General features: G+C 45.4%; 1 protein-coding gene across 1 annotated transcript in view; it reads left to right on the top strand.

Moving 5' to 3' along the window:
- The window catches only part of IQGAP1 (IQ motif containing GTPase activating protein 1), a 118,585-nt gene that overhangs the window by 86,095 nt on the left and 11,400 nt on the right, over nt 1–21,090 (top strand). The window contains exons 26-33 of the mRNA XM_056865699.1: nt 3,134–3,358; nt 7,369–7,509; nt 7,605–7,689; nt 8,988–9,220; nt 15,669–15,801; nt 15,922–16,024; nt 16,379–16,514; nt 19,496–19,583. Of these exons, the coding sequence (XP_056721677.1) occupies nt 3,134–3,358; nt 7,369–7,509; nt 7,605–7,689; nt 8,988–9,220; nt 15,669–15,801; nt 15,922–16,024; nt 16,379–16,514; nt 19,496–19,583 (1,144 nt within the window). The remainder of the gene's footprint in view (nt 1–3,133; nt 3,359–7,368; nt 7,510–7,604; nt 7,690–8,987; nt 9,221–15,668; nt 15,802–15,921; nt 16,025–16,378; nt 16,515–19,495; nt 19,584–21,090) is intronic.

Below are 21,090 nucleotides of genomic sequence, written 5' to 3' on the forward strand. Positions count from 1 at the left end.
AGGGCGTTCAGAGTAAATGTGGACTCCCAATATAAGCAATTGTCTGTCCCCAGATATGTCATTGCCTCCCTGCAATGGTGGTTAGACGATGCCAATATCTTTCAGGAATTCCGTTCCTTCGTCCTTCCCCCTGACAAACACCTCTTTTCGGATGCCTCCCTCTCAGGGTGGGGGGCCCATTGTGATAATCTTACGTCAAGGGGTACATGGTCATATCCAGAATCCCGGCTGCATATAAATCTTTTAGAGCTTCGTGCCATCCGTCTCGCTCTGTTCTCGTTCACAGGGCACCTGGACGGATATCACATCCAGATTGCTACGGACAGCTCCACTGCCCAGTATTATGTAAACAAACAGGGCGGCACAGGGTCCGTTTCGCTCTCCAGGGAAGCCAGTGAGATCTGGGAATGGGCCATAGCTCACCGGGCTACCCTAGTAGCAATTCACATTGCAGGGGTGACCAATACTCTAGCGGACTCGCTGAGTCGACTTCCCAACGAGAGACACGAGCTCACCTTATCCGACACCTGTCTCCATCGGATTTTCCATCTATGGGGACATCCTCAAGTGAATCTTTTTGCGACCCACCTCAACACTGTTTGTCGCAAGTTTTGCTCAAGGATGGGAGCCGGACCGGGCTCTCTGGGGGATGCCTTTCAGATGACTTGGGAAGGAGCTCTCTTTTATCTCTTTCCCCCATTCCCTCTCCTCCACAAGACCATAGCCAAACTGAGTGTAGACAACACAGATGCTATTGTGATTGCTCCATTCTGGCCCAGGAGGTCGTGGTTCGCAGTGCTAATGTCGCTTGCGCAAAGGAATTACATCCTTCTCCCGAAGGATCCCTCTCACTCCCCTCCAGACCTACAACTGGCAGCTTGGAGAGTACAACCCAGGGTCACTGGTCTGACAGAGTAGCCAAGGTTTTACTTCATGCCTTGAAAGGGTCCACTAGACATTCTTACGATGCGAAATGGGGTCGTTTTTTCACTGTGGGCTGAGGCTAGAAATGTCTCACCAATTTCCTGCCCTCTGTCGGTTGTGTTTGAGTTTCTGCTGTCACTTAAGGATGGTGGTTTATCAAATTATTCTATTAAAGTTTATTTAGCCGCAATTTCGGCTTTTCACCCTAATATTGACTCCTTCTCAGTTTTTCCCCATCCCCTTTCCAAATTTTTTTTGAAAGGTCTCACTAACTTGTACCCCCCCCGGTTACTCCTCTGGTACCTCAGTGGAGCCTCTCCTTGGTTCTATCACAGCTCATGAGGCCTCCTTTTGAACCAATGGCTACGTGCCATTTGTCATTGCTGTCTTTTAAAGCTGCCTTTTTAGTGGCAATCACGTCAGCAAAAAGGGTGAGTGACCTATCAGCACTATCTCAATCACCCCCATACACTGAGTTTCATTCAGATAGAGTAGTACTCAGACCACAGATTTCATTTTTGCCCAAGGTAGTCTCAGCCTTTCACCTTGCCTAGGACATTGTCCTCCCTGTTTTCTTCCCCCATCCCTCCTCGGAGGCGGAAAGAGCTTTGCATTCCCTAGATGTTAGAAGAGCCCTTCTCTTCTACATCAAAAGATCTCAAGTTTTTCGCAAAGATGACAACCTCTTTGTTTGCTTTGGAGGACATAGGGTAGGTCATCGTGCCTCCCCTCAAACTCTTTCAAGGTGGATCACCTCTACCATCAAACTATCTTATGAACTTGCTCGTCAGGAATGTCCTCCCATGATTAAAGCACGTTCTACTAGGGCATATGGGGCTTCTACAGCCTTCTCCTCAAAGATAGATCTCCCGGACATCTGCAGAACTGCCACCTGGTCCACTCCCTCGACGTTCATGAAACACTATGCTGTGGATGTGGATTCAGCGAGAGAGGCAGCTGTGGGACGTGCCGTGCTGTACTCCTTATTCCGGTGATTGTCCCACACCCACCATCCTGGTAAGCGAGCTCGCTACTCTCCCAATGTGGGACTGCATAGAAGCCATTCAGATGAAAAACAGAGTTTCACTTACCTGTAACTGTTGTTCATCTGATGGAACTTCTATGCAGTAACACATTCCCTCCCTCCTTCCCCGCTGTGGGACCGTTAGGCTAGTCCTAGTTATGGTTCCGTGGCGGCCGGTTGGAGAACTGGAGGGAAGAGTGCTCCCTCCCCCTTGGGACATGTGACCGAGGGGCGGGGAGATTGCATGCCCCAAGGGGAGGGGGAGAACTCTGTTTAGAATTTGCTAGAAGCTAACAAATCTTATCCGTGGCTGGCCTGTGCCTGCGCAGTCCCAATGTGTTACTGCATAGAAGTTCCATCAGATGAACAACAGTTACAGGTAAGTGAAACTCTGTTTTTCTCAGCATTAGGATTTCTCTATTGTCCCATGCTAGTGGACAACATGTAGTCCCTAGATTAGTCCTTTGTGGCTTGTGCCTGTCCAAAGAGCAACACCATATGACACAGTCACAGCAAGAGAACTTCTTCTTGGTTTCCTGAGAATTTATAATGTACCCTTGGGAGAATCCGCCCCCCTTCCAGGTCATCCAGGTTTTCCTGCCATATCAACGAGAAGAATACATTTTAGCAGTTTGGCTTTTTTCCTCTGTCAGCTGAGGTATGGCATTCCAGCAAGGTGTGGGAAGGTAAACTATTGGCCTGCTTTGGCCAGAGCCATTAGCATAATCAAGAGCTCGAGTGCTGTGTACTTGGGGCTGAAAGCTGAGATTAGGGACTATTTGAGGTGGGATTAAAGAGTTTAAATAATTTACAAATAGACAAATACTCAGAAAACTTGAACTCTGGATCATCCAATCAAATTGATTAGCAGGCAAAAAAATGCCTTCTGCAACACAAACTTGAGGAATTCATTATTCACAACATGGTGGTGTTCGGTGGTGTCTTAGAAAACTTTAAATAATTATGTGGGTTCAAGGGGAAGACCATAGTGTGGGTACACAAGGAGCTTCTGTTTTCAGAAGCAATATAACTAAGTGTAAAGTTCTGGGGAGTAACAAGGACTGGGGCTCTGGCATGGCTTTTTTGTGAATTCTGTGCAGATCTGACTAGACACTGTTGGGAGAAAGAATAGTGAGCTGTAAAGATCTTGGTCTGATTCGTAAGGCTGCTTTTCATCTCTTCCAGATCAAAAGTGGATCAGCTACATGAGATTGTGACTGGCAACCCCACAGTTATAAAGATGGTGGTGAGTTTCAACCGTGGTGCTCGTGGGCAGAACGCCTTGAGACAGATCTTGGCACCTGTCGTGAAGGAGATAATGGAGGACAAAGCACTCAATATCAAAACGGATCCAGTGGACATATACAAATCGTGGGTCAACCAGATGGAGACACAGACTGGAGAGGCCAGGTAAGGAGGCTGTTCCTTCCAAAAGGTCCCAGTTGTTTAAGGTTACTTGAAGGTTTGTAAAGGAAGCCAGGCTGGACCACCAAGAACTGTGAGCTGTGTGGACAGCAAGGAGGGCCGTTCGGAAGAAATGCGCCTTCAAAATATTGCCGAAAGCTTTCACGGTCAGAGTTCATTGGTTCTTGTAGGTTATCCGGGCTGTGTGACCGTGGTCTTGGTGTTTTCTTTCCTGACGTTTCGTCAGCAGCTGTGGCAGGCATCTTCAGAGGAGTAACACTGAAGGACAGTGTCTCTCAGTGTCAAGTGTGTAGGAAGAGTAATATATAGTCAGAAAGGGGTTGGGTTTGAGCTGAATCATTGTCCTGCAAAAAGTATCAAAGGTAATGTGCTAATCATTGTCCTGTAAGTATCAAGATAATGTGGTAATGAGGGTGTGGGATGTTAATATGGAACCATTGTATCCTGAAGTGATCTGTTAATGTGTGAAATCCAAAGCTAATCCGCATGGCTATTGTGGACTGTAGTCTTTGTTGGTCTGCAGGTTTTCAGGACAGGAAGCCAAGCCTTATTCAGTCTTAAACTCTCTTCTTTTCTGTTAAAGTTGTGCTGATGTTTATGAATTTCAATGGCTTCTCTGTGCAATCTGACAAAATTGTCCAGTCTTTCAGTGTCTTGGAATAAGACCCTGTGTCCTGTTTGTGTCAGTCCATGTTCAGTTAGGTCACAAGGTCTACCAGAAACCAACTCACACAGATCGCTACTTACACAAAAACTCCAACCACCACCACCGACAGAAAAGAGGAATAATCAAAACATTAAGGGACGATGCAAGACAGATCTGTGAACCACAGTTTCTCAAGGAAGAAATTAATCATCTAAATCACGCACTGCTAGCAAACGGCTATTCCAGAAATGAAATCAGAAGGGCCATTAAACCAAACAAAACTCAGAAAACTCAGGAAAAACAGTCTCCCATGGAAAGGTATTCTTGCCATTTATTAAAGGAGTCACTGATAGGATGGAGAAACGTTTGAAAAAACATAACCTACAAACAGTGTTTAAACCCACCAAGAAAATACAACAGATGCTACGATCAGCAAAAGACAAAAGAGACCCCCTCACCTCTGCAGGAGTATATCGTATACCTTGCAGTTGTGGACAAGTTTACATCGGGACCACAAAACGCAGCATACAAACAAGGATAAAAGAACATGAAAGATACTGCAGACTTGGCCAACCTGAGAAATCAGCAGTGGCTGGACATGGACTGACACAAACAGGACACAGGGTCTTATTCCAAGACACTGAAAGACTGGACAATTCTACCAACTATTTTGTCAGATTGCACAGAGAAGCCATTGAAATTCATAAACATCAGCACAGCTTTAACAGAAAAGAAGAGAGTTTAAGAATGAATAAGGCTTGGCTTCCTGTCCTGAAAACCTGCAGACTAACAAAGACTACAGTCCACAATAGCCATGCGGATTAGCTTTGGATTTCACACATTAACAGATCACTTCAGGATACAATGGTTCCATATTAACATCCCACACCCTCATTACCACATTATCTTGATACTTACAGGACAATGATTAGCACATTACCTTTGATACTTTTTGCAGGACAATGATTCAGCTCAAACCCAACCCCTTTCTGACTCTTCCTACACACTTGACACTGAGAGACACTGTCCTTCAGTGTTACTCCTCTGAAGATGCCTGCCACAGCTGCTGGTGAAAAGTCAGGAAAGAAAATACCAAGACCACGGTCACACAGCCTGGATAACCTACAAGAACCAAATGCGCCTTCCTTTTTTAGAAAAGTTCATTTAGGTATGGGGGGAAATGAAGTTTATTTTTAAACTTTTAGTTTTACTTGTTCTACCCCTTAACCACACCCCTGCTCTGTATTTCTTGGTTTCCACTGCCACTATTTTCTTTTTTTATACTTCTTGCCTGGTAGTTGGGATAAATACTAGATGTAGGATAGATTGACATTGACACAAAGGGATTACAAGAAGCAAAATGAAAATATGAAAAAATTGAATATATAAAAGGGTGATATGAACATTGAATTGGATGTTACTTTATGCAGGTCTTATTTGCTTTAGTGGCAATCCCTGTGTTAGATCTCTGCCCTAAAAGAACTCAAGTAGCCATTTGCCCTTTCTGTAACCTCTAACCCGTTAAGTACTCTCAAAACTCCTCCCCCCCCCGAATCCTTCCATCTTTGGGTAGTTCTGTACTGGAAGATACTGGCACACATTCAAATGAAGTGATTTCACCATGAGTTTACTGAAGATGTTGGGGAAGGGCTGTGGCTCGGTGGTAGAGCATCTGCTTGTCATGCAAAAGGGCCTAGGTTCAATCCATGGCATCTCCAGTTAAAAGCACCAGGCAGTAAGTGATGTGAAAGTCCTCTGCCTGAAACACTGGAGAGCTGCTACCAGTCTGAGTAGATAATGCTGACTTTGATGGACTGGTAGTCTGATTCAGTATAAGGCAACTTCTTGTGTCCAATATGCTAGAACCAGGACCTCAGGGTACTGCACCTGAAAGACTTTCCTCTTCTTCAGCTGATCCTCTCCATCTTCTCTTCCTCTCAGCTCCCCTGCCATATAATGGCTTCTTCAGGTCTTAATATTGTCTCCACCAGTTGCTGCTGAATCTTCACACACCTGCTGTGACTGACTAACTGTTGTGCTGCATCTCAGGCCATCTCATTGGTTTAACCTAAAGTCCAGTGGTGGTGGAAAATGCTGTCATGTCACAGCTTATTTATGTTGACCCCTCACAAGGTATTCAAGGCAAAGATGAGCAGAGATGGTTTGCCATTGCTTGCCTCTGAGTGGCTATCCTGGTCTTTGGTGGTCTTCTACCCAAGTATTAACCAGGGCTGACCATGCTTAGCTTCTGAGATCTGATAAGACCAGGCTAGTCTGGGCAATCCAGGTCAGGGCAAAAGTATTACTTTACCTGTTCTGAATTGGACAGGAACTCTAGTGTATATAATCTAAAGTCCACTGCAGGTTGTTCAGTTGTCCACTAATTCATCAATTATTAGCTTTATCAGTCGGAAATTTTACACATTTTGAATTCTCCAATCTCATAACCTCTGTGCCGCACCATCTGTTCCCTGGGGCAGTGTTTTCTGGTGGAACACCCGTAGGGCATTTTTAAACCCTAGCATCCCTAATATGTTCCATTGACTGGCTCAAAACCCCACCCCAAAGGAAAAATCAGATTTTTCTGGGGGTTTTAAATACCCCAAAGGCCCTTTTTTGCTTAGAGAAAGAAAACTTAAGTGGTAAAAAGCTATGTTTCGAGGTCATTTTCTAAGCCTTTTGCCAAAATAGTGGAACTGGGATTTCAACCCCTGCCAACTGACAAGCAGACATTGCCTTTCTATACAGACTTACAGTCTTTACATATATTTGCTGACTTTCTATAGGGGTTTTTTGCTGTTTCTGCATAGGTATTAGTACACGTTTTAATGAAGACCACATGGGTGAGTTGCAGATAAATCAGACCACCTGCTGTGGCTGTGAGGACAAAGGCCCCAAACAGGCTATCCTCAGGTGACACTAAACAAAACTGGGTTTATATTCCCAGTTACTTTGCCAGTTGCTGCTCAGGAGCTTTTCCTGCTCTTTTGTTGTTGTTGTTGTTGCCCGGACTTCAGCGTAGCTATTTCAGGGGAAAGCAGTGTGGCACTTTCACTCTGTTCATTAATATTTGGCACTGCAGCCTGGTGCCGCTGCCCTCCTGTTTCTTGATGCTCCTGCCTTTTCTTGCCACTCCCAGGGGGCTATCTCTCCCCCCCCCCCAGGAAGAGCAAAGAGCTTCTGAAGCGTGTGGCCTTTCTGTTTTTGCCAGCTGCACCTCTGTAAAGGAGAGAGCAGCCCCCCTTTGTTTTGGCTTTGGAAAACCTCTCAGCGGGCAGGCAGTAGAAAGGCCCAGCATTAATCCTCTCTGGATCCTCTGGGACTCATCTGCCTGTGTCTTTTCTAACAGTAAGCTGCCTTATGATGTTACACCAGAACAAGCGTTGGCTCATGAAGAGGTGAAGACGCGTCTGGATGCCTCCATCAAGAACATGCGAACAGTGACAGACAAGTTCCTGCTGGCCATCATCAGCTCCTTGGAGAAAATCCCGTGAGTTCCTTCAGCTGCTCTCAAAGCTGAGGCTGGTGAAAAGGGCGGCCTTTCCCCTTCCTTCATGCTTTCTCCCTGTCTTGTCCCTTCTGCAGTTATGGTATGCGTTTCATTGCCAAAGTCTTGAAAGATTCCTTGCATGAGAAATTCCCTGATGCCAGTGAGGATGAGTTGCTGAAGGTGAGGAACTTGGGGGGGGCATTGGCTTTCCTCCGGCCTGGCAAGTCCTGAGGCTCTATGAAGGGGGGAGTGTTGGGGGCTGCTCTGAGGATGGGGGCTTGCTGCGTCTGTCGCATCCGTCTCTCTCTGCTGGGCTTCCTTCATTCTCTAAAAGGCTGCCGCCAACGATCACGCTTTTTGTTTTGGTGGCAGCAGCCTGTGCCGGCTCTTCTTTTCTTCAAGAGAGAGTGTCAGGTGAAACATAATGGCACTGCCCCTTTTGAAGCAGCATGGCTGACTGTAGAACAGGTGTCGGGCACTTGGCCAGTGGCACACTGTCCTTGGATACAACTGTGTTTAAAACCAAGTTGGAATAGCATGGGACCTGTTCAGTGAATCTGCCTTGTGTTCATCAATGAGTATGGTAAGAACAGTATGTGTGGTGATACCTGGCAGTTTCTCTTTAAAGATAGAAACCTGTTCCTCCTCCTAAAAATACCCTTTTCTTCTCTCTTCTAGTTCTGTGCTTTCCCACACTGAGGCATCGAATCTATGCTTTCTCTGCAGGTGAATTAAATTTTTTCAATCATACATTAGGTGGGAAGCAAAAGCATTCCTTTGGCCTCCCCATGGAGCTGCTTCCAATGCTCAGAGTAGCAGACTCAGACATGTAGGGGCACTGGGCTGTTTTGTCTATGCCTTTGCAAGCAGCCGATGAAGTCAGGCAGCCCCCCACAGCGAGCTTACTCTGGGTCTCCTGGCATCTCTCCTCCTCCCAGTCATGCAGCAGCTGGAACAATCAGCCCTGTCCCCAAGCCCAAGTGTTATTCTTTGCTCTTAGCTTTATTCCAGAGGAGGTTGGTGGTGGCAGATGCCAGCTTTTCATATCTCTGGGCAAGAGAAGGAGAGAACCAAAGTAGAAGTGATTAATGTTTCTTCCCTGCATCTCATTAATTGGTGAACATGCAACAGTCCCAGGGGGGCGGGGTGGGGCGCTGAAGAGCACCTGGATAACATAGCTGCTAAACCTGAAATCTTCGTGCTGTGCCAGTTTCTGCTTCTCTTGCTTTTCCTGCATTATTGGGGGTTGGGTAAAAGATTTCCCAGGCACCTAATTGCATTAAAAAGTGAGGAGAAACATCTGATTTCCTGCCATAAATATTCACAACTTTGTCCTGATTTTAAAGACCATGTTCCATATCTGTCTTTCTAACTGAATGAACAGGTTGGAGAAGTGGGATTGGGAAACTTGGGGAATGAATCTTATTCAGTCCCAAGGAGCCTGCTGCAGTCCTCTTGGTGCCGTTTGTCTTCCCCAGATTGTTGGCAATCTTCTGTACTATCGCTACATGAACCCAGCCATTGTGGCTCCTGATGCTTTTGACATCATTGATCTGTCAGCTGGAGGACAGCTGACGACAGACCAGCGGCGCAATCTTGGCTCCATTGCAAAGATGTTGCAGCACGCGGCATCCAATAAGATGTTCCTGGGGGACAACGCACACCTTAGCATCATCAATGAGTATCTCTCCCAGTCCTATCAGAAGTTCAGGTAGGGAATTCTACCTTATTACATTTGTAGATGATACTAAATTGGGAGGGGTAGCAAATATGGTCGAAGACAGAGCCAGGATACATGGTGTTCTTGACAAGCTGGAAAACTGAGCTAAAACTAATAAAATGAATTTCAGTGGAGATAAATGTAAAATTCGGCATTTAGGTGGAAAAAATCAAATGCGTAATTATAGGATAGGGAGACTTATCTTGACAGTAGTATGTGCAAAAAGGACCTAGGGAAATTAGTAGTCCATACACTGAACATGAGTCAGCAGTGTGACGCGGTAGCTAAAAAGGCAAATGTGATTTTGGGCTGTATCAACAAAAGTATAGTATCCAGATCATGCAAAGTGATGGTAGCGCTTTACTCTGCTCTGGTTAGACCTCACTGAGTACTGTGTTCAGTTTTGGGACTCCTCTGGAACATGTCCAGAGGAGGGCCACAAAGATGGTGAGGGGTCTGGAGACCAAGTCCTATGAGGAAAGGTTGAAAGAGTTGGGTATGTTTAGCCTGGAGAGGAGACGACAGAGGTGATATGATAACCATCTTCAAGTATTTGAAGAGCTGTCATATAGACGATGGTGCTGAGTTGTTTTCTGTTGCCCCAGAAGGTCGGAGCAGAACCAACGGGTTTAAATTAAATCAAAAAAGTTTATGGCTAAACATTAGAAAAAACTTTCTCACAGTTAGAACTGTTCCTCAGTGGAACAGGCTTCCTGGGGACGTGGTGGGCTCTCCCTTGGAGGCTAGATGGCCATCTGACAGCAATGCTGATTTTGTGAACTTAGGCAGATCATGAGAGGGAGGGCAGGAAGGGTTGCTGTCGCGAGGAGCTTGGCGGATTAGTTATAGAGTCCTTAGTATAGAATCCAGAAACAGCCAAGCTACAAAAAGCCAGTGATTGTTTATTTACAGTGCATAAAAACCAACTCACGCACTCTCGGTACTCCACCAACTATCTCCTGCGCTGTTGGTTACATTTCTCAGTACATTTATACACTTCAGGTTTACAAGAACCAATCAGAACACAGCTGACTCATTTGCTTAGACATTGCACCCATTTCACCTTCTTGCATCAGCTCATGAGCAACACCTGCTCTATCCAGCTCAATCCAGTTTCCCACAGTGCAATGTGTTCCTGACCTCACAGTTCCTGATATGCAGTGACTTGCTATCTTGACACTCCTTCTCAAGCCATGCATATCAGGTCTGTCAATTTTACAAACCTCTGACAGTCTGTTGTTTTGGTGAATAGATCTGCCACATTTTCCACACCTGAACATTTTTTCATACATATCAGGTTTTTCTCCACAGCATCAGATACGTTTTCATATCATATCCTGATATGTTTACTCTTGTTCCTAAAACTCTGTTCATTGGCTAATTGTTTAGCTGCCTCATTATCTGTGTATATCACTGCAGGCAGTGGCACACTTACACCTAATGCCTTTAGCAGATACACAAACCATTCAATCTGAGTACTGCATTCACTAATCGCACTGTACACCGCTTCACAGGTGCTAGTAGCCACAAACGATTGCTTCTGTGACTTCCAGTGTATTGGTGCCTTGTCTAAATAGATTACATACCCTGTTGTAGACCTGGCGTGTTTCTCATCGGCCCAGGAAGCATCTGCATATGCTTCCAACTTTCCACTATTGGCCTTTAAATACAGTCTTTTGTTTATGGTACCCTTTAAATACCTCAGCACTCTCTGCCGCTTTCCAGTCCCTGTCTTTGGGATCAACATTGTGTTTACTCAAACAGTGTACAGACTGATATATTTTAGGTCTAGTCCATTATGCCAGATACAATAAACTTCCAATCAAAGATTGGTACAATGTTTTATCACAATCTTTGCTTTCTGCTTCATCTTTTGCATATCCTGTTGTCATAGGGGATTCCACAACATTTGCTTCCAGCATATTATACTTTTCTAACAATAGCTGAATTTTGTTTCGTTGTGATAGGGAGAACGTTCCATCAGTGTCTCTCCTTATCTCCACCCCTAGGTAATTAGTCATCTCCCCCAAACACTTGAGTTTAAACCGTTCACCCAACTCCTTCTGGAACTGCTCCTGTTCATATTTATTGCTTATCATCACCATCAGGTCATCAACATAAATCAGAAGGTAAATGACTTTATGATCCTCGCACCTTGTGTACAAATATGAATCAGACACACATTGCTTAAAGCCTGCTTTACTGCATTATCAAGGCAATTTTTCCATTCTTTGGCTGACTGATGAAGCCCATACATAGCCTTGTTTAGCTTTAGAACTGTCTTTCCTTTATTTAGTTCAAAACCCGGTACCTGAGTCATATAGATTTGTTCTTTCAAGGGAGCATTTAGGTAGGCAGTTTGAATATCATAGTGGTATACTACCAAACCTTTCAAACTTGCTACTGCCAGACTTGACTTCACCGATTCACACCTGACCGTGGGAGAAAAGGTCTCATCATAATGCAGAAATTTTCTTTGTTCAAAACCCTTGCGCACTAGTCTGGCCTTGCGTTGTAAAGTTCCATCTGTAAGCCTTTTGATTTTATAAACCCATCTGCAGCCTATTACTTGCTGCCCGTCTGGTAGATTGGTGGGAGTAAATACCTTGTGCTCTTTCAGCACTTTCATTTCTACTCCCATAGCTTGTAACCATTCCTGTTTATCCTTTTCACTTAAGGTTAACATTTGTTCATAGCTTTCAGGTTCACAAACTGTCACATTGCAAATCCGACCACAAGTATCATACCCAAATCTCTCAGGTGCAATGCCCTTGGTAGCTCTCTCTGAACTCCTAACAGGTGTTCCACTTGACTTCCCTCCTTCTGAAGTTTCAAGCATGCTAGCTTCTCTTCTTGGAGACCTTTGCGGGGAAACACTGTCTTCACTTCCGGCTGTTCACTAATTGGTAAGGTAACAGTTTCATTTTCCTTTTCTGCTCCATGCAGCCTTTGCCAATTCTGAGCTTCTGCAAAGCTTGCTGACCTACTAAAGGCTATTTTGTTTTGGTCATTTGCAAATCTGTAGGATTTAGCTGCCCTCTGGTACCCTAGAAACAGCATTTGCTTGGACTTTTTGCCACCTTTCCTTCTATGCTTAAGTGGAATATTGACCCACGCCTTTGTTCCAAATATTTTCAGGTGTTTTAAAGAAGGATTCTTCCCATAAAGTACCCTGTAGGGAATATCATTAAGGCCACAGTCTATTAATTAAATAGCAAGCTACTTTAATTGCCTCTGCCCAGTATGTAGGCTTCAGGTTAGTATCCTCGAACAATGCTTGCATTCATAGACTGTAAGGACCCTCCTCTTCTTTCAGCAATCCCATTTTCTTGTGGCACACGGGTTAGCTAAGCGGTGCTCTGTCCCCTTACTTTCCAGCCATTGGATCAGGGCCTGAGACTGAAACTCGCCACCTCTGTCGCTTTGAATGGCTTGTAGGGGTCTTTGGGTCACTCTTTGGCTTGCTTTGGCTATGGGGCACCTTTTACTCTTTGCAGATTTACAGACTGTGCAGTCCAAAAACTTACTGCACTTATTTAATTTCACACCATCACCCATCACTCTAGGGTCTTCTTTATGATGTGAAGATTGGCATGACCCAGCCTGCGATGTAATAAATGAACACATTCATCATGGGGATTTACATTCCCCACCTCTACATTCTTGGCTTGTAGGGTCTCTCTGCTAACCACATATACATTCTGCTTCAGGTTCCCTGTTAACAGGTTCCCTGTAATGTTTAAAGACAAAGCATGCAGTGTAAGTCGAGAAGGAGCTTTGCTGTTAACAGGTTCCCTGTTAACAGCAAAGCTCCTTCTCGACTTACACTGCATGCTTTGTCTTTAAACATTACAGTGAAACCTGCTTTTGCCAGGGCTGATACACTGAGCAGATTATTTTCTAAGGAAGGTAAGCACAATACGTTTTTAAAAGTGTAATTTAAGGTAGGAAAAAACAAATCCCCCTCACACTTTACAGCCAACTTCTTCCCATCAGCTAGGCTCACATGTGTTCTGGCTGACTCTTTTATTGCTCAAGTTAATAGCCTCATTAGTGAATACCTCACTTGCTCCGCTGTCGAGCAGCCATAAATCAGAGTCCTTACCTGCTTCTGCCAGAACAACAGCTGTAGACATAGTAAACGGCCTTGTGCTGTCCTTTTTATTTTGTTTTCTTCTCCTTTGCGGACAGTCTCTTTGAAGATGCCGCGTTGAGCCACAGCTGTAGCATTTCTTCACAAAGCACACGTGCTCCTCCGGTTCCTGCTTGTAATCTTCACGCCCACGGCCCCCAGCTCCACGCGCTTGCTTCAGCACTTTCTGCGTAGGGAAGAAACTTGCTTCTCTGGGTTGCCAATTCCCCAGGGCTGACGTCATCTGCATAGTCTCCCGAAATCCTCCCGGGTGAACTCCCGCCTGGGCTGACGTCATCTGCAGGGCTCCTCCCGGGTGAACTCCCGGCTGGGCTGATGTCATCCGCGATGATTGATGAGCTGCTCTAATCACCGGTTGTGTTTGCTGCACGGCTGAGGTCATCTGCCCTCGGCATTTCTCACGTCTTGCCTCATCTTCAAGGATCCGTCCGGTCACATACTCTGGCGTGAGTAGTGCTTCGTCCATGCACTCCAGTGACATGATGAGTACATGGAAACTCTCGTGTAAAGACTTGAGCATTACATACACGTGGTCTTCAGGAGAGTATTGTTTTTCCCTCAGCTCCAACTGTCTAAACAAATCTGTTAGAGTCCCGAGGTGCTCTCCGGCTGGCGTCAGGGACGATTTATGGCACTTGTATAGCCTCCTTGTTAACACAAGGACAGTCCTGGCCGAAGTGCGTAGGTGCACGCCCCGCAAAGCCGCCCACGCTTTTTTGGCGTTATCTTTCCCAGCCACATACGTTAGCTGGCTATCATCTACTGTCAGAATGATATTTGCCAGCGCCTTCCGGTCTCGGTCCCTATCTGCTGCACTAACTGGGGCTTCCTCCTCTTCATCATCTTCAGCAGCAGGGGCCCCCTCCACAGCACCCCACAGGGACTCACGCTTTAAATACTGCTCCATTCAAACTGACCAGACGTGGCAGTTCTCAGCAGTCACCTTTTCCACCGGAATTCCAGTCTGAGCCGTATCTTCACTCAGACACTCTCACTGCTCTGTAGCCTTCTGGATCCTCTGACTCCGTAATGCCACCACTACCTACTCTCGTGTAGTGTAGTGGGCTGGGCCCATAACCCTGTCACGAGGAGCTTGGCGGATTAGTTATAGAGTCCTTAGTATAGAATCCAGAAACAGCCAAGCTACAAAAAGCCAGTGATTGTTTATTTACAGTGCATAAAAATCAACTCACACACTCTCGATACTCCACCAACTATCTCCCGCACTGTTGGTTACATTTCTCAGTACATTTATACACTTCAGGTTTACAGGAACCAATCAGCACGCAGCTGACTCATTTGCTTAGTCATTGCACCCATTTCACCTTCTTGCATCAGCTCATGAGCAACACCTGCTCTATCCAGCTCAATCCAGTTTCCCACAGTGCAATGTGTTCCTGACCTCACAGTTCCTGATAATGCAGTGACTTGCTATCTTGACAGAGTAATGCCGATCACTGCTGTGGGGTCAGGAGGCTGTTTTCCTTCCAGGCCAGATTGGCCAGGGATCCTGGCGGGTTTTGGCCATCTTCTGGGCATGGAGTGGGGGTGTGGGGGGAAGGTAGTTGTGAATTTCCTGCATTGTTCAGGGGGTTGGACTAGATGACCCTGGTGGTCCCTTTCAGGAATGTTTTTCTATGATTCTAGGGAGGTGGGGAAACCCAGTTCATTCTCTTGCCAGGTAACTGTTACCTTTGCCATGATGTTCTTGGGAGGGGAGCCATCACACCTTCCAGGGGTCCTTGGTACTGGTTGATGGCACCGAATGGCTGTCAGGAGGGGAGGGGATTGTGTTTTTTCAGAACATTACACCTGGGAAAACCCCTTTGCCTCTTCAAGCCAGAACAGAAAAAGAGTCATTAGCTTGATCATGCCTGTTGCAGTATTCTCAGGATTGGTCTGTGTCAGGCCTTGGCTCTCAGCGTTAGCCTGGCACTGCTCCTAGGTGACTCTTGACCAGAGCAGGCCAGGTTTTGGCTTGGCATCAAGGTCCTGGGTCACATGTTACTGATTCTCATGTGTACGATTTGCCCATCCTGTTACCATAGCTGCACCCATGTTGTGTCTTCCTATCCCTGGGAAGTCTTATCTCGGATTCTACTTGCCTTGTTTACCTTAGTTTCTGCAGTGTATTATTTAACCATGTATTCTCACCCTGATTCTTCATTATTAGCCTTCCTTGCCACTGTGGCAGCCAGCTTCTAAGATGCCTGGATGCGTATGCTTATGGGATGTTAGCAACACACACCAGAGTCTGACAGTCTAGCTCTTTTTATCTTTCTGCAGGCGCTTTTTCCAGGCCGCTTGTGAGGTCCCAGAACTGCAAGATAAGTTTAATGTTGATGAGTATTCTGACTTGGTCACTCTCACAAAGCCAGTGATTTATATTTCCATTGGAGAAATCATCAACACACATACAGTAAGTCTTCTTCACATCTCATTGGCCAAATCTGTACCTTCCATCTGGGCTCTGGCCTATGGCCAATATAAGACCAGATGAAAAATGAGCTCATTCTTATATCTGTTACCTTCAAACCAGTTGCTGCTGGACCATCAAGATGCAATTGCTCCTGAGCATAATGACCCCATTCATGAACTTCTAGATGATCTGGGGGAAGTCCCCACCATGGAATCTCTGATAGGTGAGTCTCTCTGATTTGGCAGTGGGGAGGAAGCCTTTCATGGTGGCTGAAATGATGAGATGTAGCGGGTGTTTCAGAAACATGGTGGAATGGGGTAAAGGAATGGGGTAAAGGAATGGGCCATTTCTAGGTATAAGCTTTGAAGGCAGGACAGGAAAGGAAAGGTGTTGTATATCAAGGAGGCAATTTTTTTCTTGTCATCTACTCTTACCTGCCACTTTCTCTGTCTCTCTCATGGCTAACAGAAGAGAGACTTTCAAAAAACTCAGCATGGAAAGGCTACTTTGGCTGAAGGCGCTAAAAGAGTAAAGCAAGCCGCTCTTGCAGCTGTCCACTTTGCTTTTTTTCCCCCAGGGGAAGGACCTGGCAATGCAAGTGACTCAAGCAAGGAGATGCTGGCCAAGACAGAAGTTTCTCTCACCCTGACTAATAAATTTGATGTTCCTGGAGATGAGAATGCAGAGATGGATGCAAAGACAATTCTGCTGAAGTCAGTGAGAGCTAGGGGCACCTTCTCTTTGTGCTTAGCAGTTTTTGTGTTTCTGGTCATGCTTGCATTTAGCCATTTCTCCCAGGGAGATCAGGGCAGACAGAGCAAGTAAGGTTGTGCCATTTGCACCTGGCCACCACCGGGATTCTAAGGTAGGCTAGGTCAATGGCTAGTGACTTGTTCAAGCCCATCCAGCTTGCTTCAAGGATCAGCCCAGATCTACCCAGTCCAAGTTCCCTACTTTGCTCTCAGGTCAACCCTAACAATGTTCCCTAATGGTACAATGTGTTTTAAAACATAGAATGTTAATGCATTGCCAATGAGTATACTGCTAATAATGTTTCTTACTCTAACAGCCTGGGTGGTGTGGAGAGCATTATGCAAGGCTGTATCCAGGAGGGAGAAAGGCAACTATTTAAAATAGGGAAGGTTCTCGAGCCCCAGGTTCTGTTGTCAGCCTCTGAAACAAATTTCCGCAGGAAGTAAATAGGAAGTATTTGTTTACATATTTGGTCTATGGATGCTGTGATATTTGTTGGATTCTTATCCTTCCATTGTGGAATCTGAGGCAGCACAGACTGGATTTTTTTTGTGGGGGAGAGGAAGGTCTCCTATCCAGGTACACTGTGAGCTGCTTAGCTTGTAGGGAGAGTGTTGGGAAAGCTAAAGCTCAGTATGAGCTTAGGCTAGCAAGAGATGCTAAACACAACAAAAAAGGGTTCGTTTGTTATGTTCAGAGTAAGAAAAAGAACACGGACATGGTAGGCCCATTGCAGGGACAGGCAAGTGAAATTGTAGCAGGAGATGAAGAGAGGGCAGAACTGCTCAATTCCTACTTTTCCTCAGTCTTCTCTTGCGAGGGAAACCGTGCTCAACATGGAAGGAACAGAACACGAGATGAGGGAAGGGAGTTGCAGCCTACAATTGGAAGGGAGTTGCAGCCTTGCGTTGTACACAAACACCTAGTTTCTTAAAATGAAACAAATTCCTCAAAGCCAGATGAATTGCATCCAAGGGTACTAAAGGAACCCATGGATGTAATTTCTGAGCCTCTTCCCATTATTTTCGAGAATTCTTGGAGAACAGGTGAGGTGTGCCAGAAGGCGGGCAAATGTGGTCCCCATCTTCAAGAAGGGGAAAAAGGAGGATCCATGTAACAACCGATCTATCAGCTTGATGTCTGTACTTAGAACAGTTTTAGAACAAATCCTCAAACAGTCAGTCCTTGAGCATGTCAGAATAACCTCATTTCCTTTTTTGAGAAAGTTACTACCATGCTGGATAAGGGGAATGCCGTGGACCGTTTATCTTGATTTCAGTAAGGATTTTGATAAAGTTCCACATAATATTCTTGTTGACGTTGGTAAAATGTGGTTTAGATCCTATTACTGTTAGGTGGATCTGTAATTGGTTGACAGGTCACACCCAAAGAGTGCTTGTTAATGGTTCCTCATCCACTTGGAGAGGAGTGACTAGTGGAGTGCCTCAGGGATCTGTCCTGGGTCCTGTGTTGTTCAACATCTTTATAAATGATTTCAATGAAGGAATAGAGGGGATGCTTATTAAATTTGCAGATGATACTAAATTGGGAGGGGTAGCAAATATGGTAGAAGACAGAGCCTGAGTACAGGGTGATCTTGACAGGCTGGAAAACTGAGCTAAAACTAATAAAATGAATCTCAGTGGAGATAAATGTAAAGTTCTGCATTTAGGTAGAAATGTATAATTATAGGATGGGGGAGACTTGTCTTAGCAGTAGTGGGTGCGAAAAGGATCTAGGGAAATTAGTAGTCCATACACTGAACATGCATCAGCAGTGTGAGGCAATCTTGGGTTATATCAACAGAAGTATAGTGTCCAGATCATGCGAAGTGATGGTAGCGCTTTGCTCTGGTTAGACCTCACCTAGAGTATTGTGTTCAGTTTTGAGCACCACAATTTAAGAAGGATGTAGACAAATTGGAATGTGTCCAGAAGAGGGCCACAAAGATGGTGAGGGGTCTGGAGACCAAGTCCTATGAGGAAAGGTTGAAGGAGCTGTGTATGTTTAGCCTGGAGAGGAGACAACTGAGAGGTGGTATGATAACCATTTTCAAGTACTTGAAGGGCTGTCATTATAGAGGATGGTGTGGAGTTGTTTTCTGTTGCCCAGAACCAACAGGTTGAAATTAAATCAAAAGAGTTTCCTGCTAAACATTAGGAAGAACTTTCTCACAGTTAGAGCAGTTCCTCAGTGGTACAGGCTTCCTTGGGAGGTTGTGGGCTCTCCTTTTTTTGGAGGGTTTTAACAGGCTGGATGGCCATCTGACAGCAAGGCTGATTCTGTGAATTTAGGCAGATCATGAGAGGGAGGGAGAGAACGGTTCCAGTGTTCGACTCTTGTGGCCCTTTCTTGCATGCCCGGCGTAGTGCTGATCACCACTTTGGGGCCAGGAAGCAATTTTCCTCCAGGCCAGATTGGCCAGGGATCCTGGAGGATTTCTTTTTTTGCCATCTTCTGGGCATGGAGTAGGGGTCACTGGGGGTTTGGGGGGTAGTTGTGAATGTCCTGCATTGTGCAGGGGGACCCTGGTGGTCCCTTCCAACTCTATGATTCTGCGATTCAGCCTGGTGGTTGTACTGTGGGCCTTCCAGTTATATCATGGAATATTGTGTAACAGTGGTGGCTTTTTAAAAGGCTTTGATAAAATTCCCAGTGGGACTGTAGTAGTCAGAAGCAAAAACTGCTGTAATCAAGACAGAATATTTTTGGCTCCTAATGGCTCTGTGGGAGGTACCTTAATGCAGTTAGATCTTGGAATCTTCTGACAGCAGTCTGTTAGTGGCTTCTAGCTCTGTCCTTTTGAGGCATTCAGCAAGGCAGAATAGTGGGACAGGATAGCCAGTATTCTCAATTTCTTACCAGCGCTCAGTTGGAAATAGCAATACTCTCAGTTGTGCAGGGGGTGGTAAGTTAAAGGTTTTCTTCCTTTTTCCTCCAGCACAAAGCGTTTAATTGTGGATGTCATCCGTTTCCAGCCAGGAGAAACACTGACGGAGATCCTGGAAACTGCAGCCTCTGCAGAGCAGGTATGGGGAGGTATTTTGTCCACTTTTCTGGCTGAGGCATTCAGGTGCCCACAGGTGAGGACTAGGCCAAGGTGATCACTGGCTGTCACTCTTCTTGTGGAAGTTACAGGTGGATCACTGGGCTAGTCGGCTGCAGCAAAATTAAACAGGAGTCCAGTAGTGCCTTAGGAGGTATTGCTTTGAGAGTCAGGGCTCAGTGCATCAGATGCATAGGAGTTTAAATCCACCAGGTGGGATCTACATGGTCAGGCTGATTGAAAACGTGATCCAGTCTAATGAGTGATCAGCGTGGGTGTGGAATGCTTCCACCTGCTGTTAAGACTGGTGCTGGTAAGAACTTGTTTTAGTCAGGGGCAAGTCTTGGGTGGCAGACCCCTCCTTGTTTACAAACAGCCCCGCCCACCTAAAGCAGCTTCTTACCAACAGTGCTCCACCTAAAAGAGAAACAGACTCAGGAACAAGTCCCTAAAGCAAATGATAACAACACAAGAAAAGCCCTGCTGGATCAGACCCAGGCCCATCAAGTCCAGCAGTCTGTTCACACAGGGGCCAACCAGGTACCTCCAGGTACCCCACAAACAAGACAATTGCAGCAGCATTATGCTGCCTGTGATCTGCAGCACCTAATATATTCAGCATGCTCCTCTGATGCCAACCTTGTCCTCATATATACCCTCAAACAACTCAATCATGGGACCAAACAACACCAGCTGTGCCATCTCTGGCTCCTCCTCCCAATGGCATCTTAAAGACTAACAACATTTTATTCCAGCATGAGCTTTCTTGAGTTAGAGCTCACTTCTTCAAATGCTGTGGGAAGCAAATCATTCTGGAAATGGTTTGCATGTATTCAGATTTGGATTTTAAAAGCTGCCTTGAGCCATTAATATGGTTTCAAAAGGTAGCCGTGTAGCCCACAGCAGAACAGCTAGATTTGAGTCCAGGAGCACCTTAGAGGCCAACAAGATTTTCAGGGTAAAAACTTTCAAGAGGATAAGCTTTCTGATAAAAGGAGTTTTGACTCTTGAAATCTTATATCCCGAAAATCTTGTTGGTCTCTGAGGTGCTCCTGGACTCGAACCTAGTTGAGCCGTTAATAAATATGACTGAAGATTTAAATCTTCCAGGCATCTTGTCCCTAGGTAAAAGTTTGTCTTCAGTGGCTTGTGCCTCTCCAAAGAGCTGCTCCATATGAAACAGAACTGTCACCTTAAAGTCATTACTACAAAGGGGAGAATGCCGCAGCAACTTCCTGAATTAACATCCATCAAGCCGTTTAACACTCTCAACCAGATCTTAACAGGGATTCTTACCATAGATCCTAACACCTTGCATATCTTACTTCTTAACAGGTGTTAATTACTTCAGCCACACCTCTATAACTTCCTATTATATCTGCAGTAGTTTTTACATTTTTATTATCTAACAACAGCTGGGAGAGTCTCACACTCATGCTGAATTATCACTCTTGGGACTGCATCATGTTTTGAACTGGTCTCTCTTTGTA

The sequence above is a fragment of the Euleptes europaea genome, chromosome 20, assembly GCF_029931775.1.
Source record: "Euleptes europaea isolate rEulEur1 chromosome 20, rEulEur1.hap1, whole genome shotgun sequence".
Lineage (NCBI taxonomy): Eukaryota > Metazoa > Chordata > Lepidosauria > Squamata > Sphaerodactylidae > Euleptes > Euleptes europaea.